This window comes from Thalassophryne amazonica, chromosome 20, assembly GCF_902500255.1.
Source record: "Thalassophryne amazonica chromosome 20, fThaAma1.1, whole genome shotgun sequence".
Lineage (NCBI taxonomy): Eukaryota > Metazoa > Chordata > Actinopteri > Batrachoidiformes > Batrachoididae > Thalassophryne > Thalassophryne amazonica.
The window spans coordinates 69,455,542-69,472,330 of record NC_047122.1 but is presented as its reverse complement, the minus strand read 5'-3'; the positions used below and the strand labels follow the sequence as shown (position 1 = coordinate 69,472,330).

The window sequence follows — 16,789 nt, the reverse complement described above, 5'->3', positions numbered from 1 at the left end:
GCAGGGACCTGAGAAAGGTAGTGAGATGTGGACACTAACCAGTGGCCAAATGTCAAAGGGATATGTTTTCTCGGAAGGGTTCCAGAGGCAGTTGCAAGGTGTTGACAGGCCCAAAGGGCAGCAGCCTCTGCTGTGGGGGAGGCAAATCAGTGAGTGTGGGAGGAGTTCAGAGCAACCATGGAGAAGGACTTTCCGTCAGCACCACGGTGCTTCTGGCGAGCCGTGAGACACCTCAGGAGGGGAAAACAGGGAACCGTCCAAGCTGTCTACAGTAAGGATGAGACTCTGTTGACCTCAGCTGACAATGTAATCCACTGCTGGAAAGAACACTTTGAGGAACTCCTGCATCAGACCAGAGTGCCCTCTATAGTAGGAGCAGAGCTGGATGCTGATGCAGGATTTTCATCAATTTCCCTGGTGGAAGTCACTGAGGTAGTCAAACAACTCCGCAGTGGCAAAGCCCTGAGGGTTTAGGAGATACATCCGGAAATGCTGAAGGCTCTGGGTGTGGGACAGTACCAAAGGAGTGGCAAACTGGGGTGGTGGTCCCCATATTATAAAAGGGGGACCAGAGAGTGTGTGCCAACTACAGGGGCATCACACTACTCAGCCTCCCTGGTAAAGTCTACTCCAAGGTGCTGGAAAGGAGGGTTCAGCCGATAGTCAAACCTCTGATTGAAGAGGAGCAATGCAAGTTCCATCCTGGTCGTGGAACAACCAACCAGCTCTTCACTCTCACAAGGATCCTGGAGGGTGCCTGGGAGTATGCCCATCCAGTCTACAAGTGTTTTGTGGTCTTGGAGAAGGCATATGATCGGGTACCCCAGGAGATGCTGTGGGAGTATGGAGTGAGGGGGTCCCTTCTCAGGGCCATCCACTCTCTGTACTCACAAAGCAAGAGCTGTGTTCGGGTGCTCAGCAGTAAGTCGGACTCATTTCCAGTGTGGGTTGGCCGCCGCCAGGGCTGCGCCTTATCACCAATCCTGTTTGTGATATTCATGGGCAGGATATCGAGGCGTAGTCGGGGAGGAGGGTTTCCAGTTTGGTGGGCTCAGGGTCTCATCGCTGCTTTTTGATGTGGTCCTTTTGGCTTCATTGGCCTGTGACCTCCAGCACTCACTGGATCGGTTCACAGCCGAGTGTGAAGTGGCTGGGATGAGAGTCAGCACCTCTAAATCTGAGGCCATGGTTCTCAGCAGGAAACACATGGATTGTCTACTCTGGGTAGGGAATGAGGTCTTGCCCTAAGTGAAGGAGTTAAGTACCTCGAGGTCTTGTTCACGGGTGAGGGGACAATGGAGTGTGAGATTGGCCGGAGAATCAGTGCAGCAGGGGCGGTGTTGCATTCACTCTACCATACTCATCAAGGAAGTGCGCTGCTCGGCTGCGCGCTGCATGTCGGCGTGCTCTGTTTGTTTGTGTTTGTTTTGTGCTTTATGTCGTTCTAAACAATTATCCTATTTGCCGCGCAAGATCATCACTTCATAAACTAGAAGATGAGTGCTACATACCATCAACAATGCCTTTGACTCTGTGGATTATTGGCCTCTGGAGGCTCTGGCTGTGGCTACCCCTGCTATTGCTAAGAACACATCAGGGAAGCGACGTCATGACCGGGGAGTGCATGTCTGTAACTCGCTCCTACTGTCGAGAGACCTTGTTGAAGTTGCGCGAGCGGACTTTGTACAACCCGCGCCTGGATGCGTTGTTGTTAGAAAATATTCCTCTGGAATTGATAACATCTAAGCAGAGGAGGAAACGCAGAAGAGGAGGAGTTAAAAACGGGCTTCAACAAAGATTTAACCGTCCGCCGCTCCCCTCTATCGTCCTGTCAAACCTGCGATCCCTGAGCAAAAAAGTGGACACAATACAGGAATACACCAGGTACTGTAATGAATTTTGTGAAGCGTCTTTGCATTGCTTTACGGAAAGTTGGTTACAAGAGACGATGCCTGACTCCCTCTATGAATTGCCGGGTTTACCCTCATATGCGCTGACAGAGATGCAGACTCAAGAAAAACACGGGGAGGAGGCATCTGTGGTTACATTAACGATCTTTGGTGCCGTCTACATGCTGTGAAATCCAGGATCTGTAACCCAAATGTGGAGATTATGAGAATGACCTTGAGACCTTTTTACTTACCCAGAGAGTTCGGCTGCATTTTACTATTTGTGGTTTATGACCCTCCCAGTGGGAATGCTGCAAAAGCAGCCAGCATCATAGCTGACTCTGTCCATGAACTACAAATGAAATACTCTGATGCTCCAACTATAGTTATTGGGGACATGAACCAGTGCAAGTTGGAGCCTGTTCTGCCTGGATTTGAACAGTATGTTAAAAAACAAACAAGGAAAACCAATGTGCTGGATAAGTGTTTAGTAAATATTAAGAATGCCTATATCTCAAAGTGCAGACCTCCAATATTGAACTCAGATCACAACGTTGTCCACATAATACCAACCTACTAAACTAAATTTAAGAGACGTAAACCAGTGAAGAAAGAGAGAAGGATTTGGACAAATGAAAATAAGGAACAGCTTAGGGCTTGCTTTGATTGGACAAATTGGGACACCTTCTATGAGGGTTCATTAGACGACAGGAGCACAGTTATTAACGACTATATTAATTTCTGTGTGCAGTTAGTGGTTCCAACTAAAGAAATTAAACTGTACCCAAATAATAAATCATATGTGTCAAAGGACATCAAAGGAATTATAAATGTGAGGAACTTGGCTTTCAAAAGGAAGGACAAAGGAACACTCAAACAGACTGAAAATATAATACAAAAAATATAAAAATAAACTATTAACAATAATTAGGAAACAAAAAAAAAGATTATTACAGTGAAAAACTAAATAGTAAAGAGTAAAGATAATATGAGGGTAACATGGGGAATTATAAAAAGTGTGATTGATAGTGATGGAACGAAAGAAACTATTCCAAATTACTTTGTTAAGGAAAATAAAGAGATAAATGATATAAAAGAAGTTGCAAATGGGTTTAATGATTATTTTTCAAATGTAGGGTCAAGTCTGGTGGGAAATAAACCAATAATAGAAGATAAATTATGTACATTGGTAAATACGGTCAATAGTATTTTCCTGGACAATGTGGAAAAAGATGAAATAAGAAATATTGTAAAAAACTGTGTAAGAAAAAGATCAACTGACCATGAAGATTTAGACATGGTGACTGTAAAAAGTATAATAGAAATTGTTATTGAACCATTTACTTATATCTGTAATCTGTCTCTGTCAACTGGGGTTTTTCCAGATGAAATGAAAATTGCTAAGGTAGTCCCATTATATAAAAATGGAGACAAACATAATTTTTCTAATTACAGGCCAGTATCATTGCTTCCACAGTTTTCTAAAATTATGGAAAAAGTTTTTGTAACAAGATTGGATAAATTTATTGAGAAACATCATATTTTAAATAATGCTCAGTATGGATTCAGAACAAAACATTCAACAGCTATGGCAATTATGGAACTAATAGAGAAAATATCAACAACAATAGATAATAAGGATTATTTTGTAAGTATTTTTATTGACCTGAAAAAGGCTTTTGATGTTATAGACCACTCAAGATTGCTCCACAAGTTACAACAATATGGAATAAGAGGTGTTGCACATCAGTGGGTAAAAAGCTACTTAGAAAATAGAAAACAGTTTGTTCAGATAAATAATACCAAATCAGAATTGTGTAACATTATTTATGGAGTACCACAAGGATCGGTACTTGGACCCAAACTGTTTATTTTGTATAGCAATGATTTTGTGAATGTATCCAATGTGCTTGGCAGCATTTTATTTGCTGATGATACAACACTGTTTTACTCTGGATCAGATATACAGGAAGTAGCACAAGTGATAAATACGGAGTTGGAAAAAGTTAAACATTGGTTTGATATAAACAGATTGTCACTAAATATTAATAAGACAAATTTCATATTGTTTAATGATAGAGTGAAAAAAAATAATGTGTCATTACAAATAGATGTAATGGATATACAAAGGGTAAAAGAAATGAAATTTTTAGGAGTCATGATTGATGAAGATCTTACATGGAAGTCACACATAAATTACATAAAAGGAAAAATAGCGAAAGCCATTGCTGTTTTGCATAAAGTAAAATATTCATTAAATAGTTATGGTTTATTAACATTGTACAATTCATTGATTGTCCCATATTTAACTTACTGTGTAGAAATCTGGGGATCAACATATACAACCTATATACAACCTTTATTTATTTTGCAGAAAAGAGCTTTAAAAGTGATTAGCAACAGTGGTTTTAGAGATCCATCTAATCCATTGTTTATTAAGTATAGGGTACTTAAATTTCATGATTTAGTCGATTTGAAAATATTACAAACGATGTACCAAGTTAATAAAAATACTTTACCAACAAACATTCAAAATATGTTTGAAAAAAGAGTAAGTAGTTATAAATTGAAAGGAATAGAAGTCTTTAAAAAAACCAAGATTTAGAACCAAAGTAAAGGAAAGGAGTATTGCAGTAAATGGTGTCAAATTATGGAACAATCTTAATAAAGAAATTAAAGAATTAAGGTCGCTTAAATTATTTAAAAAACATATTAAATTAGATGTATTAAGTAAGTATGAAACTATGAAGTAAGTCAGTGGGCTGCAAGAAAGTCAAAAAAAAAAAAAAAAAGTAAACTGTTAATAATGTTTGGAGTGTCTTAAGTTTAAATGTAACCTGTCAGTGATGTAATCTATTAATTAATGGTCATAATTATGAAATGGGTCAGTGGTATGTGACAAGTTAAAGAAATGCAATCTGTTAAATAATGTTGACTATGATGCTGTATCTTGAAAGATTGTATTGTTAAAAGGGGCAGAAATCATAAGACTTGTTCTTCTTTCTGCTCCTTTTCATTCTGGTATTGTGGTGTTTTTGTTTTTTGCTTTTCTGTTTTTCTTTTAAATGAATAAAATAAATATTATTTAAAAAAAAAAAGAGAGAGAAGAATCAAATTAAGAGAAGCAAAGTCCAGGCACCGGCAAGATTTAGAGAACGCTTTTAAAAGCAAAAACTCCAAACAGGTATGGGACAATATGAAGGCAATGACAGGAGTGACCTCTTCTAATAAACCTATCGTTGTCGAAAATGAGTACAAATCTGCTAATGATCTAAACACATTCTATTCTAGACTTGAATCACCTGATACCTCTCAGAAATGTGACAGAATCCTTGCAAATATCCACCCTGGCTTGGGCAGGATTGAAATCACTGTCGATGAGGTGAGGAAAACTTTTAAAATAACAAACATTAAAAAAGCTGAAGGGCCTGACAAGAGCAGCCCCTATCTGTTAAAAAACTTTGCAACAGAACTAGCTCTGGACTGGCAACCAGTCTTCAGTTGTCAATTGATACATTCACAGTTCCCATAGCATGAAAAACTGCTCATGTCAAACCAATACCTCAAATGCCAAAGAAAGCAAGGATTTTAGGCCCATCGTGTTAACGTCAGTGATTATGAAGGCTCTCCAGAGAATCTTGATAAAACATTTAAAAAGTTCAGTCAGCAGCAAACTGGACCCGTTCCAGTTTGCTTATAAAACTGGTTGCGGTACTGAGGATGCTATTGCTGCCCTCATCCACATTATCACAAAGCACCTTGATAAGTCAAATAATTATGCAAGAGCTCTCTTCTTAGATTTCTCATCAGCCTTTAATGCTATTAAACCAGACATCCTGATCTTCAAACTGTCACAGCACGGAGTTAATCCATATCTGATTCACTGGTACGCATCCTTCCTCACAAATACAGTCCAACTGGTTAAATTGAACAACACACTCTCCTCTGCCATCACGACCTCTGTCGGTGCCCCCCAGGGCTGTGTTAGTTCAGCCCTGCTTTTCACCTTATACACTGACGACTGTCGTGCAACATCCAGTAATCAGTACGTCATCAAATATTCAGACGACACTGTATTGCTGTCAAACACAGACAGTCCTGAGCTGCACCAACAGGGGGTCGACAAGGTTGTGATGTGGAGCAAAACCAACGCTCTGGAAATAAACACCAAAAAACCAGAGGAGGTGGTTAGGGTGAGAAGTTCGGTCATCTGTGGGGAGCTCGGAGTAGAGTCGCTGCTCCTTAGCGTTGAAAGGAGCCAGCTGAGGTGGTTCGGGCATCTGGTAAGGATGCCTCCTGGGCACCTCCCTAGGGAGGTGTTCCAGGCACATCCATCTGGGAGAAGACCCCGGGAAGACCCAGGACTAGGTAGAGAGATTATATCTCCACACTGGCCTGGGAACACCTCGGGATCCCTCAGTCAGAGGTGGTCAGTGTGGCCTGGGAAAGGGAAGTCTGGGGTCCCCTGCTGGAGCTGTTGCCCCACGACCAGAACCCGGATAAGTGGTTGAAGATGAGTGAGTTATGATACAAAGAGTTTTATGTTGCAATGTTAATGCTGCCGTCTGTGTGTGGCGGTTAAATTGAGCCTTATCAGACCGACTCAATGCATTTCTCAATGTTACTGACATCACGCAGAACGACGAACTCTGTGAGGTTTTGCGAGATTTGAAACCTAGGATGAATGGAACATTAAAATCTGGATGACAAACATCATGAATCAAACATTTTTAAATATGTTTTAAACCTGTTCCAGTTCCATGACGATGTTAATTAACGATTGAAAAGCCGAACCGACATTTTGTACATGAATGTGGTTAAACACACAAACTCCCACATTTGAGATTTAGCAGTAAGTTATCAAAGCAAGTTACTTTGGTATGAACAATACGTATTAACATCTAATCCAGTTATTGTTCCCAAAAATGTCTTTATTTACAGACCAACTGTTTTCAAGCACATTCCATCTCACCACCTGCAGCTTTGTCTTAAAAATCCACAGAGCAAACACATCGTCCCTAAACACACCTGTGCCATGTATAAATCGACATCATGGCAGTTTTGCGCAACCATGCTCTGATGACCCCGCCCACGTTGAGGGGGTTCTCAGTTGTAATGGAAAATGACGTGCCTGCTACCGAGTCGAGCTGAGTAGTGATCAAACTATCTATCTATATCTTTAGAGTGGATTCATGTCTGATTTTTGGTGGTGTGATTCCGGTCAGATCATATTCTGGTCCAAATGAAAAGTAAAAATGACATTGAGGTGATGTGAAAGCAGCCATAATGTCCTTCATGTTGCCACATAATCGTGTTGTATGTCATCGCAGTACTCTCAAAAAGAGGACAAGTATGAGGAGGAGATCAAGATCCTGACCGACAAGCTGAAAGAGGTGAGTGAGAAATACTGCAAATACTTTCCAAATGACTATCTTCTGAAAAAAACCCACAATGCCGGGCGATGTCATACTTTTGACTGGTAGTGTCGGATGCACCTGTAGTTGTGTTTAAAAATCAACAAACCTGCATGTGTTGCTGTGACAACCAATCCAGCATCTGTTGTAAAATGCCAAAAGACATCACAGCAGATAGTTTCAATATCATCCAGATGGTAATCCACGACTGAAGACCAGAGTCCTCGTCAGTGGTCAGCACAGTTCCGCTAATCCACTATCTGCTAATTAGCAAAGCTAACGTTTGTGTTAGCAGATCAGTTTTTCAGCGAACTTCAAAAAATCATCAGCAAACCAATTAGCTTCCATTAAATTTAGTTTTGCTAACTTTTAGTCCGCTAACATCTCTTTGTTGACATAGTAAGTAAAGCCGAACGGTCAAAAACATTTGTAGACCCTCAAATCACACATTAGTTCCTGTCTGTTTTATGTTTCGCAGCAGTCAGGCAACTGTGAGGAGCTGAGCTCAACCCGACCCCAGCAGAAGGGTCCTGGCTGCTACAAAGAAAAAAAAAAAAGAAGTCTTTTACATTCCACATAGTGTCCCAGACATGTGGCAAAAGGCATAAAAAGCAAAGCAGGTTTGACTTCTGGTTTGATTTAAAAAGCAAACTAATTCCGGCCGTTTTATTGATTTTTAACATCAACTCCGTCAATTTTACAAATTCAAAATATCATAAATATCTTTTAGTTTTAAAACTCACAGATGCCAAAAGGGATTACTGGAAAATGAGCCTCCTCATCACTGGTTGGTTGGTTGATTTGTGAAAACCCAACATACAAGTTACTGTAACGTGTGTTGGTTTTTACAAATAAATGTGTATTTGTGAATTGTCATTTGTTTTTTATTTGTAAAAAAAAGGCATCTACAAAACTGAAAATTCAGTGTGATTCAGCACACTGAATGGTGACCGTGTGACAGTTGGATGCTGCTTACACTCCCATCCAGTAGAGGTCAAAAGTCTGCAGGCCACAGAGCTTTCTCTTATCGTGTGCCTGCTTTGTGGCATAATCTTCCTATGGAGATAAAACATATTCTTGACGAGACTTTCAAGTCCAGACGTAAGATGCATTTATTCTCCCTCTTGTATTGCTAGCATACTGACATAGTATGCCAGTATGCTAGTATGGTATAGTACTATGCTTCCTATCCCTTTAACTCATCTTATTAGGAATGGAACAGGTCTTGGCCTCACTTAATCTAAATTCTGGATCTGTTAGCAAAAATCAGTTCTAGCTGCTGGCAATCACCTTAGTATTCTCTCTGCTTCCCTGGCAATTTACTGTTGGTGAACTCATACCTTAGGTGTAGTTATTTCTGGCTGATTCTGCTCTTTTTCTCTCTGGCTGAGGCACTGATGACATCGTGCATGGCTGATAGGTGCGCACCACAGGGTGCTGATTGACCACGAGATGCCCTGGCTGAAACTGATGCAGCACACTGCAGTCTTTGTTTGGAATGTGCTCCACCATGAAGATGTGACGGATGGATGCTGGCCCTTCATCCCAGGGCACTGGACGACCACCTGCCAATAACTGCGTGCTCATCTCGATAATGCACTTTGTTTTGATGCCATTCTGGTTTTTCTGTTTCTTCAGCTTTGTAAAAACTTTGTAAAAACCTTGTAACTGTTAGAATGGCCTAAGCAGAGGGTCCCCCCTCTGAGTCTGGTCTGCTTGAGGTTTCTTCTTCAATATCATCAGAGGGAGTTTTTCCTTACCACTGTTGCTCTGGGGGTTGGTAAGGTTAGACCTCACAGCTTTGTTGTGATTTGGTGCTATATAAATGAAATTGAATTCCATTGACTTTGGCAACATCAAGCAAACACTGTAAGGAACCCGAGGTTACACTTTCAAAGGATGAGTTCTGAGGTGATGTTATTTGAAAAGTGGAACTTTAATGTGTGACCTGCCTACATTCAGATGTTTTCTGATTGTGGCCTTGTGTTCTCTGTGTCACCTGATTTGAACCTTGCGGTCCGGACCAAGGCTGAGACCCGTGCCGAGTTTGCTGAGAGGTCTGTGGCAAAGCTGGAAAAGACCATTGATGATCTGGAAGGTACAATAGAAGATAGATTGTTCTTCTTCCTCCACTTGAGCTGTGTGGTTTTTAACATTTTCAATGTGATGAATGTTTGACCTGCAAGAATCACTTCCTGAAGTATCAGCTGTGGATGTCTGCAGCGCTACAACTAATTTTGCACACTAGTTTTTCTTGTGACCCGTCCTTAGACCACTGACTTAATAAGTCCTCATACACACAAGGAACTTTTTCATTTTTTAATACTGACTGTTCCTCCCAAATTAACAAGTAAGTAACATTTATCTGCACTCCAAAGTTTAAACTTTGAATTCTGGTTAGAATGCTTAGTGTAAATGATCTGTTTCTATGGTAACCTACACTACGGCCTAATCTCAATTCTCTTTTGTACCCCTTGGCCCTACCCCTACGCCGACCCCTTTAAAACAAGGGGTAAGGAGAAGGGGTATGCCTCTAGCTGTATGAATTGAGACACCACTCCGCCTTAGGGGGGAAAAATCTGCCCGTCTCATGAGTTTGACGTCATCATGTTGTGTCGGTTAAACTGCCGTCTTCACTCTGTCAACATGGCAACCGAAGCACAACTTGTTGCAGTCGCCTGTTTGCTCTTTTTATTTTCTCGCCTTTCTGTGTAAATGCAAAGAAATAGAAGAAGTCGCCGATTTCTTTGACACATCGCAATCATGTCACAGAATCTTGTGGTATTAATAATTAATTTAATTAATTCATAATTTATAATAATAATTAACAGTATTAGTAATTAATTAATTAGTAATTAATTGATGTCAATAATACTGATAATAATTAGTCATCAATAGTAGTAATAATTAATATTGTTAATTGATTAATCATTAATTGATTAGTAATAACTTAATGAATTAATTAATTAGTAATTAAAATAAACACTTGAAATATATCAGTCTGTGTGGAATGAATGTACACATTATACAAGTTTCACTTTTTGAATGGAATGACTGAAATAAATCCACTTTTTCTTGATATTCTAATTATATGACCAGCACCTGTATGTATGTTCTGGGCTGCATCTAGTTCTGTTAAACTTATATTTCTTTTTCAAATTATCCCATTTTTTTGCATCCAGCTCATTTTCCTTTAGAAATTGTGTGCATCCAGATTCAGTCTGTTTGAAGGGGTTTGAAGCCCTTCGCCTTCCCCTCTGTCTCTCGTGCCCGCGCAAAACAGAGGGGAAGGGGAGGGGTTGAGATTCAGCCTTTAAGTGACCTGCACACCCAAAGTCAAACTCAGGCAGCTACCGGGAAGCAAACCAGCAACCCCCCAGTCATATTCACCCACCCACTCTGCCATGACAGGCTTTTGGGGATTTGCTTTGCTCAATGGCACCTGAGTGAAGGCAACACTCTTTCCAAGGGTTGAACCTCGCTTAATGTGTTTATTGTTTAAATGTGTGCATCTTCTTCTTCTAATTGATGTTTTTGTGTGTTTGCTGTGCACAAACACACAGATGAGCTTTATGCACAGAAACTGAAGTACAAGGCTATTAGTGAAGAGTTGGACCACGCCCTCAACGACATGACCTCCATGTAAGTCCTCTCTTATCCGTCATGCTCGTGTGCATGAAGCCCAATGACCAGGTTCTGTCATTTCATCATTAATATCTATTACTAAGAATTCTGTCCTGAACCATCTGCACCTTCACAGACATCCCTGAATGTTTGAACCTGATATCACAGAGAATATTACAATATCAGAATGTTGTATTCTACTGCTGCATGTTGGGGTTATTGCAGTACTTTGATAAATACGAAGCTCAACAGAACAGTTAGATCAGAACCATGAATCCAGCAGAACTGAAAACAGTTTTGAGGAAAGCAGATGGGTCAGGTTGGGTTCAGTTCAGGTCGGGCTGGTTGTGGCCATGTTGGGTTAGTTATGGTCAGGTTGGGTTCAGTTCAGGTCGGGCCGGTTGTGGCCATGTTGGGTTAGTTATGGTCAGGTTGGGTTCAGTTCAGGTCGGGCCGGTTGTGGCCATGTTGGGTTAGTTATGGTCAGGTTGGGTTCAGTTCAGGTCGGGCCGGTTGTGGCCATGTTGGGTTAGTTATGGTCAGGTTGGGTTGAGTTCAGGTCGGGCCGGTTGTGGCCATGTTGGGTTAGTTATGGTCAGGTTGGGTTCAGTTCAGGTTGGGCTGGTTGTGGCCATGTTGGGTTAGTTATGGTCAGGTTGGGTTGAGTTCAGGTCAGCTGGTTGTGGCCATGTTGGGTTAGTTATGGTCAGGTTGGGTTCAGTTCAGGTCAGCTGGTTGTGGCCATGTTGGGTTAGTTATGGTCAGGTTGGGTTCAGTTCAGGTCGGGCCGGTTGTGGCCATGTTGGGTTAGTTATGGTCAGGTTGGGTTGAGTTCAGGTCGGGCCGGTTGTGGCCATGCTGGGTTAGTTATGGTCAGGTTGGGTTGAGTTCAGGTCAGGCCGGTTGTGGCCATGTTGGGTTAGTTATGGTCAGGGTGGGTTGAGTTCAGGTCGGGCCGGTTTTGGCCATGTTGGGTTAGTTATGGTCAGGTTGGGTTGAGTTCAGGTCGGCTGGTTGTGGCCATGTTGGGTTAGTTATGGTCAGGTTGGGTTCAGTTCAGGTTGGGCCGGTTGTGGCCATGTTGGGTTAGTTATGGTCAGGTTGGGTTCAATTCAGGTCAGGCTGGTTGTGGCCATGTTGGGTTAGTTATGGTCAGGTTGGGTTGAGTTCAGGTCGGGCCGGTTGTGGCCATGTTGGGTTAGTTATGGTCAGGTTGGGTCCAATTCAGGTCGGCTGGTTGTGGCCATGTTGGGTTAGTTATGGTCAGGTTGGGTTCAATTCAGGTCGGGCTGGTTGTGGCCATGTTGGGTTAGTTATGGTCAGGTTGGGTTCAATTCAGGTCAGGCTGGTTGTGGCCATGTTGGGTTAGTTATGGTCAGGTTGGGTTCAATTCAGGTCAGGCTGGTTGTGGCCATGTTGGGTTAGTTATGGTCAGGTTGGGTTCAATTCAGGTCAGGCTGGTTGTGGCCATGTTGGGTTAGTTATGGTCAGGGTGGGTTCAATTCAGGTCGGGCTGGTTGTGGCCATGTTGGGTTAGTTATGGTCAGGGTGGGTTGAGTTCAGGTCGGGCCGGTTGTGGCCATGTTGGGTTAGTTATGGTCAGGTTGGGTTCAATTCAGGTCGGCTGGTTGTGGCCATGTTGGGTTAGTTATGGTCAGGTTGGGTTCAATTCAGGTCAGGCTGGTTGTGGCCATGTTGGGTTAGTTATGGTCAGGTTGGGTTCAGTTCAGGTCGGGCCGGTTGTGGCCATGTTGGGTTAGTTATGGTCAGGTTGGGTTCAATTCAGGTCGGGCTGGTTGTGGCCATGTTGGGTTAGTTATGGTCAGGGTGGGTTGAGTTCAGGTCGGGCCGGTTGTGGCCATGTTGGGTTAGTTATGGTCAGGTTGGGTTGAGTTCAGGTCGGCTGGTTGTGGCCATGTTGGGTTAGTTATGGTCAGGTTGGGTTCAGTTCAGGTCGGGCCGGTTGTGGCCATGTTGGGTTAGTTATGGTCAGGTTGGGTTCAATTCAGGTCAGGCTGGTTGTGGCCATGTTGGGTTAGTTATGGTCAGGTTGGGTTGAGTTCAGGTCGGGCCGGTTGTGGCCATGTTGGGTTAGTTATGGTCAGGTTGGGTTCAATTCAGGTCGGCTGGTTGTGGCCATGTTGGGTTAGTTATGGTCAGGTTGGGTTCAATTCAGGTCAGGCTGGTTGTGGCCATGTTGGGTTAGTTATGGTCAGGTTGGGTTCAGTTCAGGTCGGGCCGGTTGTGGCCATGTTGGGTTAGTTATGGTCAGGTTGGGTTCAGTTCAGGTCGGGCCGGTTGTGGCCATGTTGGGTTAGTTATGGTCAGGTTGGGTTCAATTCAGGTCGGCTGGTTGTGGCCATGTTGGGTTAGTTATGGTTAGGTTGGGTTCAGTTCAGGTCGGGCCGGTTGTGGCCATGTTGGGTTAGTTATGGTCAGGTTGGGTTGAGTTCAGGTCGGGCCGGTTGTGGCCATGTTGGGTTAGTTATGGTCAGGTTGGGTTCAATTCAGGTCGGGCTGGTTGTGGCCATGTTGGGTTAGTTATGGTCAGGTTGGGTTGAGTTCAGGTCAGGCCGGTTGTGGCCATGTTGGGTTAGTTATGGTCAGGTTGGGTTCAATTCAGGTCGGGCTGGTTGTGGCCATGTTGGGTTAGTTATGGTCAGGTTGGGTTGAGTTCAGGTCGGGCCGGTTGTGGCCATGTTGGGTTAGTTATGGTCAGGTTGGGTTCAATTCAGGTCGGCTGGTTGTGGCCATGTTGGGTTAGTTATGGTCAGGTTGGGTTCAATTCAGGTCAGGCTGGTTGTGGCCATGTTGGGTTAGTTATGGTCAGGTTGGGTTCAGTTCAGGTCGGGCCGGTTGTGGCCATGTTGGGTTAGTTATGGTCAGGTTGGGTTCAGTTCAGGTCGGGCCGGTTGTGGCCATGTTGGGTTAGTTATGGTCAGGTTGGGTTCAATTCAGGTCGGCTGGTTGTGGCCATGTTGGGTTAGTTATGGTTAGGTTGGGTTCAGTTCAGGTCGGGCCGGTTGTGGCCATGTTGGGTTAGTTATGGTCAGGTTGGGTTGAGTTCAGGTCGGGCCGGTTGTGGCCATGTTGGGTTAGTTATGGTCAGGTTGGGTTCCATTCAGGTCGGGCCGGTTGTGGCCATGTTGGGTTAGTTATGGTCAGGTTGGGTTCAATTCAGGTCGGCCGGTTGTGGCCATGTTGGGTTAGTTATGGTCAGGTTGGGTTCAATTCAGGTCGGGCCGGTTGTGGCCATGTTGGGTTAGTTATGGTCAGGTTGGGTTGAGTTCAGGTCGGCTGGTTGTGGCCATGTTGGGTTAGTTATGGTCAGGTTGGGTTCAATTCAGGTCGGCTGGTTGTGGCCATGTTGGGTTAGTTATGGTCAGGTTGGGTTGAGTTCAGGTCGGCTGGTTGTGGCCATGTTGGGTTAGTTATGGTCAGGTTGGGTTCAATTCAGGTCGGCTGGTTGTGGCCATGTTGGGTTAGTTATGGTCAGGTTGGGTTCAGTTCAGGTCGGGCCGGTTGTGGCCATGTTGGGTTAGTTATGGTCAGGTTGGGTTCCGTTCAGGTCGGGCCGGTTGTGGCCATGTTGGGTTAGTTATGGTCAGGTTGGGTTCAATTCAGGTCGGCTGGTTGTGGCCATGTTGGGTTAGTTATGGTCAGGTTGGGTTCAATTCAGGTCGGGCCGGTTGTGGCCATGTTGGGTTAGTTATGGTCAGGTTGGGTTGAGTTCAGGTCGGCTGGTTGTGGCCATGTTGGGTTAGTTATGGTCAGGTTGGGTTCAATTCAGGTCGGCTGGTTGTGGCCATGTTGGGTTAGTTATGGTCAGGTTGGGTTCAATTCAGGTCGGCTGGTTGTGGCCATGTTGGGTTAGTTATGGTCAGGTTGGGTTCAATTCAGATCGGGCTGGTTGTGAAATCACCTACTGAACTCAGTGGCTGCAAAGAAAACCTGAACCCTCTCGGCCCTTTCTGGAACAATTTTGAAATCTTTGTGATCAGATGCATAATGTGGTATAGCTTTCAATATGATTGGAGCATTTTAAAATTTTGACCCCTGTGTAATTCTTCACTGACCCCGTACCTGACCGCCATATTGGATTTTCAAGTGGCCACCACTTTTTTTCTCAAACACTGATTTACGAAGAACATTCATGTCAAATCTGATGCTGGTATCACCAAGTGAAGGATTGTTTCAGTTATCTGCTGCACCATAGTTAATTACAGCACCTATAACACATTAACATTCATAATCAGTGGTAAATAAATGATAAATGGATTACATTTATATGGCACTTTTCCATCTGCATCAGACATTATTTTTAAACTGGTTCACAATTCCTGCAAATGTTTGGTCACTATTAACCCTGTCCTTTAATAGCAAAGTAAATGGACTGCATTTATATAGCGCTTTTCCATCTGCATCAGACGCTCAAAGCGCTTTACAGTTATGCCTCACATTCACCCCGGATGTGAGGGTGCTGCCATACAAGGCGCTCACTACACACCAGGAGCAAATGGGGATTAAAGACCTTGCCCAAGGGCCCTTAGTGATTTTCTAGTCAGGCAGGGATTTGAACAGAGAAGCCCAACACTTAACCACTAGACTATCACCTCCCCTGCAGCCTCTGCGTCCTTTTTGCATGGCTGTAGCTCTTGCCACTGTTCTGCATGAACTTCACTCACTCATCTTCAACCACTTATTCCAGTTAAAGGTCATGAGGGGCTGGAACCTGTCCCAGCAGTCAGAGGGCGTGATGCAGATTCACCCTGGTCAGGACTCCAGTCTGTCACGGGGTCTCTGCCCTCAAGTCTTCCAGTCAGTTTTAAACTCAGTATCTGCTTGTGTTCCTTGTCTTTTCAGCTGAATGTCAGGAGGCGCGTTTCTCACGCCAGGCCAGGAGATTCAAGACTCAGCTGGGTGCTGGTGAACATCCTCCCAATCCCAGTGTGGTACTCTTCTTGCTTCTCTCACCATGTGCTTGACTTTGTTGGCTGACATTGAGCTCTTTTCTCTGGGCACCTTTTTGGTTCTTTTTCAAACGTTCTCTTCTTGGTAATTTAACAGCTGTTACCACGTGGATGCTTTATGTTTTTTCAGAGATCCTTTTCTTTCTGATCCATATTGTCTGCACACATCAGCCACAGAGAGCAGATAAACATGTCATGTCCACATTTGTGCCTGAAGCTGTGTTTTTTGATCAGTTTTTTTTTTTTTTAAGCTGGCAGCTGGAATCTGAAGACTTCAATGAACTGGTTCAAGTCCAACATTACAATATGTTTTAATTTAATACACAACAGTTCAAATGATTTACTGTTTTAAAACTTGGACATGACTAAAATGTTGGTTCCATCAGTTTTAATCATTAAGTTGTGGTGAAAGTGTGCGTTCATGTAACACACTGTCAGCATCTTCTACAAATAAACAAACAAACAAACAAATCCTGTTTCACATCACTGGAGTTTGTGTCAGAACTAAACCTCTGATCCCAAAGACAGTCACCAAACGCCTCACATCCTCCATCAGACTATGAAAGAAAAACAAACACGTGTGGTAAATCAAATCAAATCAAATTTATTTATATAGCGCCAAATCACAACAAACAGTTGCCCCAAGGCGCTTTATATTGTAAGGCAAGGCCATACAATAATTACAGAAAAACCCCAACGGTCAAAACGACCCCCTGTGAGCAAGCACTTGGCGACAGTGGGAAGGAAAAACTCCTTTTTAACAGGAAGAAACCTCCAGCAGAACCAGGCTCAGGGAGGGGCAGTCTTCGGCTGGGACTGGTTGGGGCTGAGGGAGAGAACCAGGAAAAAGACATGCTGTGGAGGGGAGCAGAGATCAATCACTAATGATTAA

At 43.3% G+C, this 16,789-nt stretch overlaps 1 protein-coding gene across 1 annotated transcript in view; it reads left to right on the top strand.

Annotated features, from left to right (window-relative positions):
• tpm3 (tropomyosin 3) overlaps positions 1 to 16,364 on the top strand; it is a 96,038-nt gene extending 79,674 nt beyond the window's left edge. Inside the window, exons 7-10 of the mRNA XM_034160548.1 lie at positions 7,220 to 7,282; positions 9,332 to 9,401; positions 10,867 to 10,945; positions 15,791 to 16,364. Of these exons, the coding sequence (XP_034016439.1) occupies positions 7,220 to 7,282; positions 9,332 to 9,401; positions 10,867 to 10,945; positions 15,791 to 15,794 (216 nt within the window). The 3' untranslated portion in view covers positions 15,795 to 16,364. The remainder of the gene's footprint in view (positions 1 to 7,219; positions 7,283 to 9,331; positions 9,402 to 10,866; positions 10,946 to 15,790) is intronic.
• The last annotated feature ends 425 nt before the right edge of the window (positions 16,365 to 16,789 follow it).